At 45.7% G+C, this 20,697-nt stretch overlaps 1 protein-coding gene across 2 annotated transcripts in view; it reads right to left on the bottom strand.

Annotated features, from left to right (window-relative positions):
* Positions 1–20,697, bottom strand: part of RALGAPA2 (Ral GTPase activating protein catalytic subunit alpha 2) — a 380,381-nt gene continuing 359,684 nt past the window's right edge. The window contains exon 39 of one of the 2 annotated variants that reach the window (XM_060253668.1): positions 1–475. In XM_060253668.1, coding sequence (XP_060109651.1) covers positions 321–475 — 155 coding nt within the window. In that variant the 3' untranslated portion in view covers positions 1–320. Of the gene's footprint in view, positions 476–18,476; positions 18,522–20,697 lie in introns of those variants that run through there. The other variant, XM_060253669.1, reaches the window with a different exon arrangement.

The raw sequence follows: 20,697 nt of genomic DNA, 5'->3' as shown, positions 1-20,697 counted from the left end.
CAGGAAACTAGAAAGCTGGGTTTTGGTCTACGTCCTTTTCCTGTGATGTGAGATTGTGGCTACAGTAAATCAAGAAGGAAAGTAATTTGTCAAATAGCAACCTTGCCAATCACAGTCTTAAGTTTGACTTCATTGTTCCAAGTGACATACGTGTTGCATTTCTCAGGTGAGCAACATGAAAATTTAAAGCAATGATGATTTCATAGCAAAAAAATACTTCATTACACAGGCTCTCAGAGTTACCAGTTCCATTCATACGCTAATAGAGTTAATATAAAGGGAGACTTGGAAAGGAAACTGTCTTCGGTCTTGAAAGTGCTTTAAGTTGAAGGTTTGCAGAGAACACTGGCAGAGCGGTGCAACTTCCCAGAGAGGCGGCTTTTTGTAGCACTTGTGAAATTTGGTGACAACGTCTCTGCCCGCTCTGTCGCCACTGGTGCTCTGAGATTAGCACTCAAACTTGTAGCGACACAACCTACAAAAATTGAAAATATTGTTGGAAAGAAAATATTTTTTAAAAAATTTAAAATGACATAATCATTGGTTAACAGTTCTACAAGATGTGTCATTTTTGGAAAATCCATGGGATCCAAATGTAACTCCAATTTAGGTTCTAATGGACCACCCGGTTTGCACAGGTCCTACCAGACAAATCAACAGGGCAACTCCCTTGGGGCAGCACGATGAGGAGGTCAGCTTGAGCCTAGACATCAGCAGGATTTGAGGGGGAGGGACTGACAACACCGCTGTGCCCCTGCCAGCTGAATCTAAGGAAAAACACTCTTCTTCCTTCTTTTCTCTAGAGCTAAACAGCATTGAAGAGACTTTGGCCTGAAACAGCCACATCCATTCATGAAGCCTCATGGTACTCTGGTTAAATCAAGTAGAACTAGAGCCTTTTCCACTGCTGCCCCTTGCTGGTGGAATGAATTGCCGGAGGAGGTCAGGGCCCTGCGAGAGTTTTCACAGTTCCGCAGGGCCTGCAAAACGGCACTCTTCCGCCATGCATTTTCAGAATGGCAACACCTGCAGCAATGGGACAGGCCCATAAATGGATCTATCTCATCACGCTATGGCGATCCTGGGACATCTAATATCGACTTCTAATAGTGACCATCTAGCTGCTTACCACCATTAGAATTTTAATTGTCTAATACGAACACCTGTTGACATTTAATAATTGTTCTTATGTTTTTACATTCTTACTGTTGCTTTATTTTGTTTGGTCACCTAATCTGATTGCCTTAACCTGTGAGCCACCCTGAGCCTGCCTTTGGCAAGGAGGGTGGGATATAAATTAAATATTAATAAATAATTAATAGCTGTGCATATTGGAAAATGCCAAAGTATAGCCCCGAATGAAGAGTGCTGTTGGAATTCTGTCACTGGGAACTTCAATCCATAATGGCAGAGGGGCTGTCTGCAGGCATGGTTGCGAGTCACTGGGCAACGCAGTCAACAAAAGGTTAGGCTACAAACCATCTAATCTAGGCCTGAACATGTCAGTATATGAGTCCATAGTGCACAGCATAGAGGCAGCATGGCTAGAGCAGGTGGATCTATTATGACAGCTTCTGACAGCTCAGACCAGAGCAACCTTGGAAGAAGGCCGGTTGAAGCTGGATTGTATCTGGGGAAAGCACCTGCTGCGAGTCCGCATATTTGTGGACTGCTATGATTGGCTGACCAATGTGTATATGGAGTGCAGTGCCAGACAATATCTCTCTCTTGTGAGAACGAGTTCCTGGCGAACCATCTAATCTAGGCCTGAACATAGACCTCTTCGGGTGTGCATCAAAATACACAATCATCGCTTGAAATCAGTCTTTTTTTCTGTCCACAGAAGTGAATAATCTAACTAATGGGAGACAGACAACCTCCCATTAGATGGCAAGTGGGGAAGATCTTGGGTCTGAGCCCACTAAGTGACATAGGTGGGAAATGGATTGGAGGAAATGTGGTGGATAAGCCACCAGATCAGAGAAGTCTCTTTTTTGTGTCTGGTTGAGTAAATCACCATAGATAATATTATTTAAAGGAGTCTCGACTACCAGACACTTCTTCAGTTAATGATGCTAAGGATGGAATCTGGCATCTTGCATATGGAAAACACATGTTGACAATCCTGAGACATCACTTTATATGAAGGTGGGGGAGGAAGTGACTCAAGGATCGGACAGCAAGCCTGTTATTCCCCACAGAGTGTTGACCGTAATCTGACCAATTGTACTGCAGAATTTATAGCCTCCCTATGGGGCACGCTAATTCCTAACATGGGCTAGGGCAGTGTAAAAAGACTGATCCAGATTAATGGAAAGGATCTGTCATGGAAATCACCAATATAGGCTGTGAGATACAGTGTGTTAAGCTCCCTTCAAATGGGATAGTAAAAAGACCATTCCACAGTAGCAGTTGCTCTGCCCCTGGGCTTTTGCTTCCCCTGGATCAAGCGACTGATTCCCCACCAGTTGGTGTGCAGCCATATTTTGACCCATGGTTCCCTCCAATTCCCCCCATGTCTTCCCAATCTCTTAAAAAAAAAAAGATCAAGAAGATGCGGGGGGAATCGGAAGGAGCCACGAGTTAAAATGCAGCAAATGCTACTGCAGAATGGGTCCAAATTGACCCGTTGATTCACAACATAAAGGGAGACTGTGGTAGATAAATTCTGCCTTCCATTCAGGTTACATTTACAACGGTCATACCCCTGTAATGGTTAAATTAGAGACTGAGGTGCTCTCTAACCTGTAGGTTATCAAGAACAATAGATATGGCCACTGGAATTGAGTATATAATTTGCCAAGAGATTGTAGTAGAGGCTGTAACACCAGATAGTAATTACAATTCAACCATCAGAGAGAGTGTCCCATGGGGTAGATATTTTGAGTAGGAAAACATAAGATGCCAGTTGAAAAGATTGGCGTGGAGTTTATCTTAATCCCTAGCAGGGACTCAAAGCATCTTATAACATTTCATACTTTCCCATTTCATCCCCACTAGACCTTTGCAAGGCAAGTCAGGTGGAGAGAATGGGGTCATCCAAAGTCAGTGAGTGTTCAGGCAAAAAATGGCTTTGAACCTGGGTCTTCCAGATTCAGTCCAACAGTCCAAGCACTATACCACACTGACTTTTGCTCTGAGGATTGGTAAACTACTTAGGCTTGCCTCCAAAGGCATACTTGTTAATCACTTCTGAGTTTCCCATAGAGATGGCAACAGTATCAATGCTGAGAGACTGCAGCAAGGACTGAGACTGCTGTGTCACGATGTCAGCTTTTAAAACCAGACCCCAGGAATAGGGCTTGGAGCAGAGCTCAAAAGAGGTTCTGACCCTGGAATCCAGGCAGGCCTGGTAGAGTGAGTGGTAAAATAAAGCACAGCGGACTTAAGCATAAGTAGTCTGTTGTCTCATAACATGGTTAAAAACAAGGGGAAGCTCCACCCACTTCAGCCACTCTCCAAAGCTACAAGAGCGGAAGAGGTTCAAACAACCCCAACTAAAGGGTACAATCCCCTTCTGACACATAACACCTTAAACAAAGAAGCACAGAGAATTGCAAGGCCTCCACAGATTTTACTGTGAAACTCAGAGGACAGCCAGGAGAAAGTTCCGTCAAGCATAGCTAAGCTTTAAAACAGGCCTTCGAGAGGCCATACTTCCAAGCTTCTGGTTAGAACTGACAGAATGCAGAAAGGGGGAAGGTTTCCTTCAGGCATACAGTCTCTGCCAGGCCACACCTCCGAGCTTCTTCACTTGAAGCCAAGGGATGGGCCAGGGATTCCTTCAGTCAAGGAGTTTCTGCCAGGCCATGCCTCTAAGCCTCTTTTTCTCTCAGCACTGAGAGATGGGGGGGTGGATGGGAGGGAAGGGCTTCTAGGTCAAGTCTGAAGACTTTGGCGTTGACGGCACAGAGACCATAAACCTAGGGAATGACTTCAAGGAGGCAGGTTCCGATGATGCCAAGCCGTGTTCTATGCCCCTGTTCAGGCTGGCATACAGCCGAAGCTCGTGAAAAGAGCCAGTTAGTCTGAGGCTCTGTCTACCACACCTCACCAGTGAGAAGGAATGTGCCTCTATTGAGACTTGCACATAGGCAAAGCCTTTGAAGAGAGCTCTTCTGAGTCCAGCTCTATCCACATGTGCCTTCAGGAGAAACTGGCGACAGCAAGAGCAGATAGCTTTGCCGTGTGAACCTCTAGGCAGCCGAGGCACAGAGAATGGCCATTTATCATGATGACAAAAAGGGAAAATTGTTGAGAAAGAATAATCTCCTCCGCCTCAAAACCAAGGTGAGGAAAAAACGCAGAGGACAGCAGTCGAGATCCTCTCTCTGTTTCAGCAAAAAGAGAACTGAGGGAGTAGCCCCCCTCCTCCCAGTCAGGTTATTGTTTTGGAGGGAAAAAGTCTGGAAATTTTTTCTGAGGCAGGCCTCCTCTCAGGCAGTCCCTGTGTGGGACTGCACAGAAGCCATGAAGATGAACCTAGGCTCTGTTCAGATGTCACAAACAAACCACAATCTGTTCACGGCATGAGGAAGCCTCTACTGCTCAGGCCTGCACACGTCCTCCCTTTTTATGTGGAGCTGCAACTGAAGGCTTCCTGGCCTCTGACCTGACTCTAATTTACTGTGCCATCCAAGTGAGGATGCTTCAATGAGGATCCAAATGTGCCATTCAAATGGCGATGTTTCAATGAAGTGGAGTTTCTTCCCTAGTAACTGGGATTCTCAACCCCAGTTTAATCAGGCAGCCAGACCTGGACATCATCACAAACCAGGAAAACTTCGACTGCAGGTCCTTCTATGGGAGAGAGTATACCAGCCTGAGGATCTGAGGCTTCTTCATATTACAAAGTAACTGTGGTTTGCTCCTGATAGCTGAAGGCAGTCTTTGGCACCATTCCAGGAATGAAGAATGCAGAGTGATTATACCAACTATGTCTTCTTAATAGAGCCCCTCAAATATGAGCAAAACCCCATGAATTTAATAAAATTGTGTTTTAAAAAAATATGAGCAAAAACAAGAAGATTGCAGATTTATACCCTGCCCTTCTTTCTGAATTAGAGACTCAGAGTGGCTTACAATCTCCTATGTCTTCTCCCCCAACAGACACCCTGTGAGGTGGGTGGGGCTGAGAGGGTTCTCACAGCAGCTGCCCTTTCAAGGACAACTCCTGCAATAGCTATGGCTAACCCAAGGCCATTCCAGCAGCTGTAAGTGAAGAGTGGGGAATCAAACCCGGTGTTCAAGTTATTCTTGGCACATAGATGGGGTGGGCGAGTGTGATTAGGAGATACTAGTGGACATTGCATTGCATTGTTGCATATTGTCCACAAGACTGCCAAGTAGAAAGTTCAGCGGGAGGCTCCTGTCACATAAAGCAATTCCCAGAACAGCAGCTTGCATCATCACCAGGGAAACTGTTCCTGCGAAATGGTTATCTATATGCAGATCACTGTTTCTTTCTGTATAAGCTGCTTGAAGTCTGTGTTCACATGTACAGGGATAATCGGATGTTGGTTCCTTTGTAAGCAAGTGTTTTTGACATTCTGAAACTTGAGGGAAACATTTTTGAGGCAGAAGAAATGTTGGGAAATGAGCAAGTCCCTTACTTAATGTCATGAAAGAATTAACATGTTTACTTGTATATGCTAATTCCTAGTTAGTTAGATTAGGATCAACAGAAAAGTCTACCCCTATCTCCCGCCAGAGTGTAGGTAACAATATGCATAATGAGTTGGTATTGGAACTGTCTATTGACAAATCAATAGATTTAAGGCTGTCCCAGGGGTGTAGGCTTAGGAAACTTTTACTGCTGTTGTTCTGACTCTCGCTTGGGGCACACACACACACGGTTTAGCCATTATAGAGACAAGATGTACTCAATCAGAACACTGAAACTCTCTGATTGAGGAAATAAGTACATACTTTCATGAAAGTAATGTTGTTTTGTTTTCATGCACCTAAAAAAAATATCTAAGGGCCATGTTCAGGCTAATTCAAAATCTATGCTGCTGCTGTAAAAAATAGATTCAATAAAGCTCCAGAGATATTGTTTACAGACAAAGAAACTGAGTTTGGCGGCGATTAGTCCTAAATGTTCCTGGAACAAGAGGGAATAGAGAATAACACAACTGTTGGATACAGCCCTCAGCAAAATGGGGCTACAGAACATTTTAACCAAACTCTTATAGCAATGGCTAGAAGACTTCTCAAGCAATCTAACTTGCCTGAGCCCTGCGGGGGGGGGGAGGGGTGCGGGGGGGAGCTTTAAACACTGCATCTATCTGCACAATAGAATCCCTTCTTCAGTCACAGGAAAATTGCCTTTTGAGGTTTATGGCATGGATACAAACATACCTAAAGACTTTTGGGGCAAAGGTTTATGACTATATACCTGAGAAAAGAAAGGAGGGGGAATGGATCCCTGAGCTTTTGGGTTATGCTCGAGGTGGAAGAGTTCGCAAGATTATAGATCCTAAAACATTTTTTTCTAAAGAATGCAACACAGTGTACATACTGATGAAAGTAGTATACTCTTAAGCTCTAAGAAGCCAACACAGTCCACAGTACAAATCAGCAAGGAAGCTGAAGATGGTGTTTCCCTTAGTGACATACTGACTGACTGACTTGCAGAAGCACCAACCAATAAGCACCCCTCAGTCAGATGGGGGAGGCAGACCAATCAGTGCCAGATGAGGAGACAAAGACCACTGTGAGGCAATTTCATAGGGGCAACAGAGGAGTACTACCTCCAAGGTATGGCTTATCTGCAAGTGTGCAACCTAAAGGTGAACTGTGATGAAGTGATTGAGCAACTTGCACCTGTTGTACAATGCGCCACCTTCAGGACCCTACTAATTACAGCAGCATAAGAGACAAAAGCAGCATGTTCAACCTCGACACTGGGACAGCGTTATTCAATTAAGATTTACCTGAGGAATAAAAGGCCAAAGCATGGATTGAGAAATTCGCTGCACTGCTACAAAATGAAGTTTTCTCCTGAACCAAAAACATAAGATATTGGACCGTGCTAAGTATCTATACCAAAAGGATGATAAAAGAGCAAGTACACCACTTGAACCCACTTAGCTTAAACTTGAAGATGGAGTGTTACTTAAAAACAACAAACTAAACAAAGAGATAATTGGCAAACTTCTCTACTTGAGTACAATTTCTAGACCTGACATTTCAGCACCTGTGGGAACACTAAGCATAAAGACCAGTTCACCAAGTCACCACATATAAAGAGATTGATCAGATATCTTAATAATACAGCTGATATGAAATGGAAATTATCAACTTTTGACAGCTCAAGACTGACTGGATATATGGATGCTGACTGGGCCAAAGATGTGACTGAACGTAAGCCAGTACATGGCTATCTGTTTTTCTAATCTGATTAACTGGACTAGTCAACAACGGAGGCAGAATACATATCTGATAACTGATTAGTGGACTAGTCAACAACTGGGACAAAAACTGTATTTTGTGGGATGTGCCCTTTCCATCGGTGATGCATCTTATTTAGTTTTATCGTTCTGTTGTTTTGGTTTTATTGTATTGCTTTAAATTTGCCTTGTTGGTTTTATTGTCTCATCTATGTTGTGATCCGCTCTGAGCCCATTACGGGAAAGGGCGGAATATAAGTTTTCTAAATAAATAAATATCTGCAGCAAATGCCTGTGGTTAACTTGAATGGATTATGAATCTACTGAAATACTTTGGGATAGAAGAGCCTGCACCAGTAACCGTATTTGAAGATAATAAGGTATGAATTGCCTTATCCAAGGGTGAAAGCATCAAAGGCAAAAGCAAGTATATTGCTATCAGTTATCAAACTATATGAGACATGCAGCAACAAGGACTGATCTAGATAAACTGTTGACCTAAGAAAAAAACAGAGCAGTGTTTCCAAAATCTGTCCTGGAAGCATTATGCCTTCCAGTCTCCTCTTCACTCTTCCCACAGTGAGGCATAAAGAACAGCACTGAAAGCCCCTGGCTTTAATTTTTACTATTACAAAAAACTATGTTTGAAATTTTGGTTGTATTGCCCACACAATCGTTTATCTTAAGACCTTTCCCCCCTCTACTTCTGCGATGACTGACTGTCCTCTCCCTCCAATCAGATATGGGAGAAACCTGATGTCCTGAGGGCAAGTGATCATCTCGTTTTGCATTCAAGGGCTCAGGGTTGTTTTCCAACTATAGCTAGACAATGGTACTATGTGCTTTGTTTACAGAGGTTCATTGGCAAATCTCTTCCCCATATTTCCTTTCAGTAGTTCACATAAACCTCTGTGATTCTCTGAAATATATAATGAAGGCAGCGTCTGTTTACATATTGCCATTTTACCTAAGTTCCCAATCAGTCATCCCCCCAAAGGCAATTATGTCGAACATTCAGCGCTACATCTCTCTCTCTCTTCAGCAAGAGGAGATGAGGAGCTGGTTATTTAAAAGATAAAAGTGCATATTTAAAGACTGCGTGGATGTGTATACACCAGAGAGGGAGCATGCAACTCTTGCCTTTCCCTAGCGCAATTATAATCAGTGCTCCAAAGAATTGAAACATGCATGCTGCAACTGAACACAGTTATTGCCACTGTGGCTCGGAGGACCCGGGAGAGCTCAGCATATGCAAATGCCATTTCATCAGCTTACTCCTAGTAAAGTATTTTCAAACAATGCTGCCAATCTGCCTGCAACTCTTTCATAAATAAATATTTTTATTACAACTGAACCAAAGTCTTTCATGCAAATTCCTCTGAAAATGGAGGATTGTAAGAAAATCATCAACAGCAGAAGATTCTTGATGTGCCTCCTCGGAGCCTAAAATAAAGAAAACCTCTCAGCCAATCACTGCTCATCTCTTTCTCCTCATTTATAAATCCAGGTGTTTTTTTTGTCAGTGTTATGTAGTATCTTTGCTTGGGAAAAATGTCACACTTACATAAGCTCCCTTATCCCTTGCTTTGTCATCATGCTAGCAGACTCTGAGGAGCGAGTTGGGCTGAGTGGAGAAAAAGATTTGGGGTGTGGGGTGTGGACAGGTGGACTCTGCCTGGAAAGAGTTTGCCTCTTGAGCTTTTAGGTCAGCCACTTAGCACCAAAGCTAAAATACCATATTTTAATTCCCAGGTCTTTCCTGCTCAGATTCTCTAATTACTTGCCACCCTACTCCAACATGGAACTCTTTCTGGGACAGGGAAAGGTCTCCCTGTCTTCCCTGTTTGGTGTAGTGGTTAAGTGTGCGGACTCTTATCCAGGAGAACCGGGTTTGATTCCCCACTACTCCTCCACTTGCACCTGCTGGAATGGCCTTGGGTCAGCCATAGCTCTGGCAGAGGTTGTCCTTGAAAGGGCAGCTGCTGTGAGAGCCCTCTCCAGCCCCACCCACCTCACAGGGTGTCTGTTGTGGGGGAGGAAGGTAAAGGAGATTGTGAGCCGCTCTGAGACTCTTCGGAGTGGAGGGCGGGATATATCTTCTTCTTCTTCTCTGTGGGTACATGGCTAGGATTAGCTAGCTAACCCTGCATGCACAAGAGGAAAAATAAAAAGGCCGCTCCAAAAATAGGTAGGTTGTTTGTAAAGGCATCATACATTAAATAAATTACAGCACTCTCTTAGCTGATGAGTATGGAGATTTAACGGCATGCTGTTTTGCTGGGAAGGACAAGTGCCATGTGTAATAGATCATGGACAATAGTCCCATAATGTGGTGGAACAGTTCTGTGTTTGGCAGGGAACATGAGTTCCATCTAAAGAGGATCACTGTTTCCCCATAATGTCTAATACTGCAATAATGTAGAATGTTTTCATTGGCAAGAGTTCTTTGCTAGTGCCACTCTTTGTGACAAAGATACTTGTGGGCAGAAACATGGGTCAAAAGGGCTCCAAACCAGCAGCTTGGAACACAGTCCCTCCCAGTCAGTGGATCTGGTGTTTGCTCAGGTGCAAAGCAGCTTGCTGGCCAGGGCTGCTTTTCAAATGGCAGCTCATTGTTTTCCCTACCAGGGAGCCTCCTAATAAGCACCCAGAGCTCATCTAGTGCTGCCAGATACCACAGGGAAAATTAGTAGGTGCTATTGTTCCTATCATACTCTTTGATTGAGTGTTGGCAGAAACTAGCCTATCAGTTCAGCCATTAAAGGAATTCAACCTTGTGCTGAAGCAATGCACTTTCATATATCCGTGAAACTACTTTGATAAGACTCTCTTGCCCTCTCCATGCATTTCTGTGTGAACATCTGTCCCTTTGTCCTACTTTTTTTTCACCCGGCTACCTCTGAAGATGAGAGGCAGCATAGTAGAGCTTCTGAGATCTGACAAGATTGGGTTTGCGTGGGCTATCCAGGTCAGAGCAAAGTTGGCTGTGACCTAATGGCACTTCGCACACATGCAACACACAAGATAATTCAACAACACCATTGTCCCACAGGTATTTTGTGCCCTAATCCCAATTGGCTGCTCCCTGTAATGTTTTTCAGAGGAACTGCCTGCTGCTCATAGGCTTCCAAGTCAGACTATCTGACAGTCAGAACATAAAAGGCTTACTCACGCATGTTACCCCACTGATGCTCAGAGTGTAAGGTTTTGCCCAGGTTCAATCACGAGACTTCTTGACTGGGATCAAAAGAAGTTATAATGATGATGCTTAAAGCAAACATCACATGGCAAGTCATTACTAGTCTGGGTCTTGCCAGGCTGGAGTACAATCAAAAGTTATCAGCTATTACAGAGGAGGGGACAACGGCTACTGACTTTCCTGCACCTGCAAAAAGTCTTTTGAATAATATACAGTTCTTTCTCAGGCCTCAGTAGTCAAATCCTCTATTTGGTTGGTGCCTATCAGCATTGCCCAGGGAGACCAGATTAGACCTGTCTCCCAGCAGTTCGCTTTGAACGGTCCAATAAATTTCCAGCCCAACTTTTGGGTGGGCTGCAGCCCCTTTACGTTTTTGGTCGAAATATAGACCGAGTCCCCCACTTTTATTTCCCACAAGGGGACCCGTTTCTTATCAGCTTGGGCTTTGTCTAGCTCTGTCTAGCTGATCATTCCCCATTTCAATGCCAGATTGGACCACCACTCCAGCACACTTCCGCTTTGAGATGCATCCCTCCGCTCTCGGCAAACATGGTAAGAGCTTTCCCTCATACCTTTGCACTGTTTGGAATGGGGTGACCTTGGTGGAGGCGTGCTCAGTGTTATTACTGAGGAACTGCACCCCGTTGTCTTGCTGGTAGTTCATATAACACACTAGGAACTGTTCAAGGACTTGGTTGACCCATTCCAATTGCCCACCCGTTTCCGGGTGATAACCTGAGCTCAGACCCTGTTCAATACCATTGAGTTTTAAGAATTCTCTCCAGAACTGGACAATGAACTGGGCCCCTCAGTCCGAGACGACAGCTTCGATGCCATCTCTAAAAAGTACAGTACCCCCCCCCCCTTTCTTGGCCATGATGCACATGGGGCATGAGGTGACATATTGTGAGATGTCTTTTTTCATCTTTGGACGCAAAAATTGTCATTGTATTAAGAGCAGTGTTTTGACATACCCAAAATATCCAGCAGTTTTATTATCATGACAGTTTTTAAGGATTTTACCTCCGGGACATATAATCAATTGTCCTTATATAAGCATCTGTCTCTGCCCAGCACTCAAGCTAATTCTTCCAGTCAGCCTCCTCCTTCCCCTCTGTGACTTCCCTAATCCGTTCCACCTGAAGGTTAATGGGGGAGGTGGCTCCAATTTGGCCTGGCTTCTGGTGATTATGGCCCCTCCCAACTGGGCAGGTGTGAACAAGGAGTCAATCACCTCCTCCCTTTGGCTCTCATGTTGTGGAAGGTGGGACAAGGCATTAGCCAGGAAGTTATGTTTGCCAGAGAGGTGCTTAAAAGTAAACCAGAACCTCAAAAAGCATTAAGCCCACCAAACCTGTTTGACACCCATTTCCCTAGGAGCCTTTAATTCTTCTAAGTTTCTGTGATCAGTTCAAATTTCAAACGGCTCCTGATTGGAAGGAGCTCTTACCAATGAAACGGTTCCTTCCAATCACTGCAGTCATGTTTCTAGCACCAATTTCACCATCACTGCCTCCTTGTCTCACACTAACCAGTTCCGCTCAATCTCGTCAAATGTTTGGGATACATAGGCACACAGAGAGTGACCGTCTACCCCTCTCTGTAATCTGACACTGCCCATTGCCACGTCACTGGTATCAACTCGGACCACAAAGGGCTTATCTTCATCGGGGTGCTGTAGCGCTGGCTCCAACATAAACAGCTTCTTTAGGTGTTTGAAGGCTTCTTGGCATTGAGCAGTCCAACTTAGCCTCTGCTTTTTACACTACGGTCTCTTTCCCTTTGTTTTTAACAGATCAGTAAGTGGCAACACAACCTGAACAAAGTTTTTTTAGGAATGGTCTGTAGAAGATTGCGAACTTCTGGTAGCAGTGGCCTCCTGCCCTACAACATCTTGGATTTTGGCAGGGCCCATCCCGAGCCCCTCCTGAGACAGTCAGTACCCCAGGAAGTCTAGCTATGTTTTGTGAAACTCACATTTAAATAACTTAGCAAACAGTTTGTGCTTGTACAGAGTAGCAAGGACCTCTCTCACCAACTTTATGTGAGAGAGGAGATCTTACAAATATATCAACATGTAATGAAGATAAATGACTACGCCCTTGTGAGAAACTTGTTTCACACTTCATTGATAAGATTAATGAACACTCTTGGGCCTCCCGTAACCTGAAGAGCATGACTAGATACTCAAACTGCCTGAATGGGGTATTGAACACCACCTTACATTTGTCCCCCTCCTTGATCCTGACTCAGAAATATGCATCTCTTAAGTCCAACTTAGTAAAGTTTTTTCCTTTTACAACTTCTCTTAACAAGTCTTTGATCACAGAATCAGAGTTGGAAGGGACCTCCAGGGTCATCTAGTCCAACCCCCTGCACAATGCAGGAAACTCACAAAAACTTCCCCCTAAATTCACAGGATCTTCATTGCTGTCAGATGGCCATCCAGCCTCTGTTTAAAAACCTCCAAGGAAGGAGAGCCCACCACCTCCTGAGGAAGCGTGTTCCACCGAGGAATGGCTCTGTCAGAAAGTTCTTCCTAATATTGAGCCGGAAACTCTTTTGATTTAATTTGAACCCATTGATTCTGGTCCTACCTTCTGGGGCCACAAAAAACTATTCCACACCATCCTCTCTACATGACAGCCCTTCAAGTATTTGAACATGGTGATCATATCACCTCTCAGCTGTCTCCTCTCCTGGCTAAACATGCCCAGCTCCTTTTGTCATGTCTCGGGGTGCAGGCAGGAGGGAGTCTAAAGCCAGTCTGAAGTCAAAGTTCAAGGAGTCAGTCAGGAGCCGAGTCACCACAGCAAAATCGCAAACCAGAAGGAGAGGTCAGTGTCCAAAGCCAAAGGGCCAGGGTGCCAAGGAATTCAAACCGGTCAGGAACTGGAATCAGGAAGGAGCATGGATGTGAGCCAGGGAATCGACTCGTTGCTTCCACAAGGTTGCCAAGTCCCGGGCGTGAGTTATATAGGAGCCTCAATCAGCTGGCTCCTTGGGTGGCCGTAGTTCTTCTAGTATTCAGGGCTAATAGATTGGAAGCCTTGGCGTGCTGCACGTCTGCGCTCTGCCAGCGTCCGTTGAAGATGGGTGCGCATTCTTGAGATGGGAGGGGGAGAGCTTGGAGGAGACTAATTGTCAACAGCCGGCGTGAGTGCCTGGAATGAGGAGGGTGTAATTGATGGGCCAACTGCCGGCTCTTCCTGGTCTGTTAACCATTCCAGCTCCCCCTCCTCAGGGCTCATGACACCTTCAACCTTTCTTCATAGGACTTGGGTCTCCAGACCCCTCACCATCTTCGTTGCCCTCCTCTGGACCCGTTCCAGCTTGTCTATATCCTTCTTGAAATGTAGTGCCCAAAACTGAACACAATACTCCAGGTGAGGTCTTACCAGAGCAGAGTAAAGCGATATCATCACTTCACGTGCTCTGGATGCGATCAGCAGTATCAGATAGGCATTAGACATGGACACCGCATTCAGCCCCCTGTAGTCTGTGCACAATCGCAGGCTCTCATCTTTCTTTTTCTGGAACAATACCGGGGTTACGTGTGGGGAATTAGCGGGACATACGAATCCACTAGCCAAGTTTTTGTCTAAAATCTTCCTAACCTCTGCTTTTTCTGAGGATGTCATTGAACAATTTGGCTTTTGGCAGGGGCTCTCCTGGGATCAATTCAATAGCACAATCAGTAGCCCTGTATGTGGTGGGGGGGGGCAGTTTGTCAGCCTCACTCTCCGAACACTGAGCTTGTCTGTATACTCCTGGGGGATCTCACTCACCTCTTCTCTAGTTAAACAGACCCTCTCAGGGAGAGGGGGGGTGGGGGCCCCATCCAGGGTCCCAGGTGTGTTTCTTATGTTGTGGAAGGTAGGACAAGGCACTGGCCGAGAAGCTGTGTTTGCCAGGGAGGTGCTTAAGAGTAAACTGGAAAATATAGTCTTTTTTCGCTCCAATGTACATAGGGGTCGTGGTCCTTCAACTACTGCCCCCCCAACACCACTGGAAAGCTCGTTGAGGGGGACACTACAAAAGTGTGTTCTTCCCAGTGCCTTCCAATCCCCACTGGGATAGGCGCAGTCTCTAAGGTGCATGGTTCTCCCCACATCGTCAATCCATCCATCTGCTCGAAGTGAATGGGCTCAGGGAGGTCCACTGAGTTTACTCCTAGTCCCGTGACTACAGAGGGGGCAATGAAGTCTTGGGTGCACCCCGAGTCCAGCAGTGCTTGTACACATACGTTGGTGTTTAACTTGGGGTTCTCTAATACAACTGGGACACAAAACAAAGTTCCCCATGTTCTCACCTTGGGGTTTCTGAACCTGCCACTTGGCACCATTCACAGCAGGTTGCTCCCGTTTCCTGGCACTGGAAGTCTCTGCCATTGCTGTCCAATGATCGTCTCTCACTATCCCCTCATCAGTGGGGGCATGAGCCATTGCAGCACCATCCTTGCCTTTGCGCGAGGCCCCTTCTAGTTATTCTCTGGTTAACTTCTTAGAGGCCTCCATGGGCTTTGGGGGAGAAGAGGCCTGGGTGCTGGATGGGCAGTCAGTGACAAAGCAGTTCTCCCCCCCACCCCACTACATTTCAGGCACAGGAGTTGTTTTATTCAGTGAAGAAGATGAAGATATTGGATTTATATCCCGCCCTCCACTCAAGAGTCTCAGAGCGGCTCACAATCTCCTTTATCTCCCTCCCCCACCACAAACACCCTGTGAGGTGGGTGGGGCTGGAGGGGGCTTGGGCCTCCATAGAAAGTGAAGCATCTAAGACCATGCCCAAGCTCCTCACCACTGGTGTTGGCATCAATAGCAGCCCACCAAGAACTGGGAGCTGGATCCCTGATTCCACACCTCTGTGACTCAAGCATAGGACCTCCGGCTTTGATGGATTTAAGTTTCAGATGGCTCTGCTGCAACCAGCCAGTCACAGCCTCCAATGCTCGAGCCAGAACCTCTGGGATGGCATCTGGTTAGTTGTCCATTAACAGATACAGCTGGGTGACAACTTGTGCCCAGTTCCGCAGGGCCTGCAAGACAGCCCTCTTCCGGCTGGCTTATAACTAACCGGCATTGAAAACTGAGTGTAGTTTTATTAGACTGCTGTTATGCTTTTTTAATGTTTTAACTGTGTAAAATGTTTAAATGTAATATTTTTATGTTAGATTTTATATGCTGTAAGCCGCCCTGAGCCACTTTGGTGGGAAGGGCGGGATATAAATTGTAAACAAACTAAACTAAACTAAACCCAGCCCAAACCTCCAGACACACTGGGTGAGGGGTGCATATGTTAAATAACGCAAGGAATAGGATTGCCCCTTGTGTGGGATGCCACATACCAAAGGGTAGTGCAGTGAAACCCTCTCCCCCAATCACCACCCTGTGCCTCTGACTGCGGAGAAAGGAGATGAGGCACCACAAAGCAGCCCCTCGTATCCCCATCTTAGCAAGGTGGTGCGCCATAAGATCGTAGCTGAGTGTGTCAAATGCCAGGTCAAGTAACAACAGTAGAGCTGACCCGCCATAGAACAGATGCCTCCAGAAGTCATCTATGAGGGTGATCAGAGCCAGGGCAGAAGACAGACTGGAATGGGTCCAGCATAGAGGGCTATGCTGTTAATATCTCATGAAAAAATGGTTTCCATTAATTGCTCACTTAGGCATTTATTGAGTAAATGAGGATTCAGACTGTTTACTTATCAGTGTTTAGTTAATTATAAATGTAAATGTAAAGCAAGCAAGCAAACAGCATGACTGTGCATGAAATATGTAGGACTTCGACGGAACTGTTAAGGTGCCATACTTTCCCTCTGGAGAAGCCAAGGGTGGGTGCTGCTGTGTTTCACATTCCTGCAGCTGAGAAGACTGACAGATGGCCCAAATAATGCTATTTCCCCCAAACGAGCAAGCTCAAGCAAAACTGATCACGCAAGCCCCTCCCCCCCAACAAGAGCACTCCTGTGCATCTGAAAAAGCTGTGCAATGCAAACAAGCAAGCAAAGGGCAGTCACACTTTGCCCTTTGCAATGGCACATTCCAGTGAGCCTGTCAAGATCACACATTCCATCAGTCAAAACCTCCCCCTGCCAAGGGCTTAACTGCAAAACCTGCCTCCTTCCTTGCCTCTAAATGGGTCTTGATTGATGGGGAGGCAACAGCTGCAGAAGGAGCAAAGAACTGTGGAAGGTAGAAGTCTGATACAAATATTCTAGGAGTTTCACTGGTAAGCCATCTGGGGCTGAATAGACTGACCCGGAGTTTCATTTTGCCACAGAATATGGAATTTTAATCAAGCTGGCCTCCCAGACCGCAGCTCTTCTTTCTATCTGGCCAGTTTTTAAGATCTTCAATAATCCAGTGGCTCCGGCTTGAGTTAATCACATTTTAATTGCTGTCTGTGTTTTAACTAACGTTTTAACTGTATTAAGTTATTGAACTATTGTGCTTAATCTACTGTATACTTCTTGATGTAATGTACCCTGAGTCCACTTGTACGGAGGGCAGAATAAAAATCAAAATAAATAAATACATAAATGAAATATTCTTGTCCGTCATAGAGCTAGCCTCCCTGGTTCCATTGCTTTGGGAGATGGCTTTGTAAAGAAGTTAATTTGGTGCCTTAGCAACCCATCCAGTCACTCTTGGCTCTGCTGCTGGCACCTTCCTTCCTTCCTTCGCAGCCCCACTCTGGAAATGAGCAATACCCAGTCCTACCTCTAATAAAGAACATACGAATGTACCAGAGCCAGTGCAAAGGTCCTCAGTTCAGTACAAAGCAGCAAGACTGTCTGTCAGTCTGCTCTTAAAGGACACTTTGGCTTGCATATTGTTCACGACTTCTCTCTTAGGATAAGAAAACCTTCATATTACTAGGAAGGAAGTTCCATCAACTTCAATGAAACCATTTTGCGGTAATGAAGTTGCAACCAGACTGTAAAAGGATTGAAAGCCTATTACCAATAAGTGCATATTAGGTGTTGAAACACAATGCTTTTTTAAGGATAACCCTGAACAAGCCATCAACAAGGTAGGGGGAATTTTTGGCTGGTGTATGGGTGCAACAGAGAATCATCCCTCAACCCGATGACCTAGCTGCTTGACATGTTATTCTTTAAGCCTCCTTGGTTCCATGTCTTTGGGAGGTGGCTTTGTGTTGCAGCAACCCATCCACTCCCGGCTCCACTGCCGGGCAGCTTCTTTCCTTTGCTGGGAATTACCTAAACAAGCAGTACCAACCAGACTGCAAAGGTCACACCTGGCGTGCGGCCAGCCTGCTCTCTGGCTCTGAAATGATACCGGCAATTGCCAGGTTCAGGGCAGCCTGTGTTTTCCCTTCTTTTGTTGATTTTTTCCTCCCCCAGCTGTTTCATTCATTGGCCCCAGCTCAGCAATCTGCCCTTCCCAGAAAAAGAGCCTAGAGGATGTAAAGGACCAGAGCAGCACGTGCTGCTCCTTATCAGCGCCATCTCAAGATCCTGTTCCAGGGTGCTTAAGCACAACACAAAAAAGGAAAGCAGCCTTAAAGCCCATTGGCTCCCCTGCAGCAATTCAAACAAAAGTGCAAATCAACAAAGACATTTTCCACCGTGGCAGGTGTTGGTGTCAGATTCTGCCTGAAGCAAACAGGAACAGAAGAGTGGGGGGGGGGGGGGGGATGTTTTTCTGTGAAGTTGAGACATGCAAGGGCAAAGAGATGCTAGCAACAGGATTCTTAGAGCTGGCTGGGAAGCAAGGTGGGCATAGCAAGGGGCCCCTTCAATTGGTGCAGGACTCAGCCCAAAAGAAAGACAGCTGCCCCAGCAAGTGGTGTTTCAGCTTCATGCAAGTGACAGAAGGAATCTGGTTAGTAAATGGAGCAAGATGCCATGGGAACAACCTCTTACCTTTCCCAGTTACTGTAATGAGACCATTACATATTTTAATCTAAAGAGAAAGAACACAAAATCATGTAAATATGGGAATCACACACCTGTGCTCTAATCACAGTCTTGTACACATTGGTTACACAGAGTTATTCTATGGGGGAGGGGAATACACACATGGACACAAAAAATGTATACGTTAAAGTGATGAATGATACCTCCAGCCCCTATCATTTGGCAACAGAACTAATGAACACCAGCACCATTACCAACTGAGATATAAGTAGTCAATGCATCCCCCCTCCCCACAGACACATACATGGCTGGCTGAAAAACAAGAAGTGGAAAACCAAGACAGGAAAAAATTCTCTTCCTCACCCAGGGCTTTTTTTTTTTGCAGCAGGAACTCCTTTGCATATTAGGCCACACAAACAAACCTGATGTAGCCAATCATCCTGGAGTTTACAGTAGGCCCTGTCCTAAGAGCCCTGTAAGCTCTTGGAGGATTGGCTACATCGGTGTGTGTGGCCTAATATGCAAAGGATTTTCTGTTACAAAAAAAGCCCTGTGTTCACAACTCATGTACAGCCTGCATATTCCCACAACCAGGCCCGGTGAGTGGTGTTCTGCCGCCCAAGGCAGAACCCCAATGCGCCCCCTCCCCGGTATGATTAAATGTTACGTCCGTGCGGCATGATGATGTCACCCTAAGGTGATGTCATCACGCAGGGTACTCGGCTCATCCCCAGCGCAGCACTCTCTGAGTTGGGTGGGCACTGCGGAGTGGAAGCACTGTTCTTTCTAGGTTTTAAGGGGTTGGGGGAGCTCCCCCGAACCCTTAAAGCCTTGAAAAACACTCCCGGCCGGCGCTTTCACTCCGCAGCGCTCGCCGAGTTAATCGGGCACTGCAGAGTGTAAGTGCCATTCTTTCTTGGCTTTAAGGAGTTGCGGAAGCCAGTCCGTGGGTGCTACAGACAGGAAGCCAGTCCAAGGCTCGGGGGCGGCGCAAGCAGGGAGGGGGCACCCGCCCCTGCTGGAAGTTGGCGCCCTAGGCAGTTGCCTACTCCCATGCACCGGCCCTGCCCACAACAAATACTACTGGAAAAAATAAATCACACTAAGAAACTCCTCCTTAATCTCTTAACTTCCTGGTCTCCATCCACACAATGATCTTCAACTGTCTGGTCTGTTTTATAAGCATACAGCAACACATACAACCAAATTTTAATGCTATTTTGGTAGGCTGCCTTAAAAGCTTTCCAGCTGAGAGTACAGCCTAGAAATAATTTAAACAAAGAACTCACACCCCCAATACATCCCATTTTTATACAGAGCTCTCAGTGATCTCCCACAACGATTGCAAAGAACTTCAGTAAAAGTGCAGCATCTGACGTTACACACCAGAGAGATCTGGCCCTTTTCACCTGGGCCACTTGTAGGCTTGCCAACCTCTAGATGGGGGCTGGAGATCTCCCAGAATTCTGGTTGACGTGATTGTATCCAGGATGCCCGTTAATGCACCAAACAAACAAAGCAATCCAGTTGCCAAGTCAGCAGAAGCAGAGAGTCCAAAAAAGTCATATATTGTTTTTGTACTGGATATTGATTCCCAGGTTATTGATTCCCTTTTGTTCCCCAAACAGGGAAGAGATGCAATTGCTTGGCCAGAGATGATGAATGCTTTCTACTCTTAAAACAGATCAATGTGTAAAAATGCATAAATGTATCATTTTTGTAACCCTTATTTTAATTTGATATAAAAGAGGAGACCTGCAACAAAATGTGTAACATAGAATCATAGAGTTGGAAGGGACCTCCAGGGTCCTGTGGTCCAACCTCCTGCACAATGCAGGCAATACCTCCTCCCACCCATATCCCCAGTGAGCCCTGCTCCTTGCTCAGAAGATGTGTGTGTGTGGGGGGGGGAACACCCCACCACCTCCAGAATCCCTGGTCAAACTGGTCGGGAGAAAAATTGCCGCCTGACACCACAGTGGTGAACAGCATTTCCTCGGGTGTGTAGAAAGGGGCCACAAGAACTAAACACTGATGCAACCCTTCCTACCCTCCTTCTCATGATCTGCCTAAAGTCACAAAATCAGCATTGCTATCTAGCCTCTCTTAAAAAACCTCCAAAGGAGGAGAGGCCACCATCTCCTAAGGAAGTCTGTTCCACTGAGGAACCGCTCTGTCAGGAAGGTCTTCCTAATATTTAGCTGGAAACTCTTTTGATTTAA

The sequence above is a fragment of the Heteronotia binoei genome, chromosome 14, assembly GCF_032191835.1.
Source record: "Heteronotia binoei isolate CCM8104 ecotype False Entrance Well chromosome 14, APGP_CSIRO_Hbin_v1, whole genome shotgun sequence".
NCBI classification, from domain to species: Eukaryota; Metazoa; Chordata; class Lepidosauria; order Squamata; family Gekkonidae; genus Heteronotia; species Heteronotia binoei.
The sequence above is the reverse complement of the archived record's forward strand: the minus strand, read 5'-3'. Positions and strand labels throughout refer to the sequence as shown.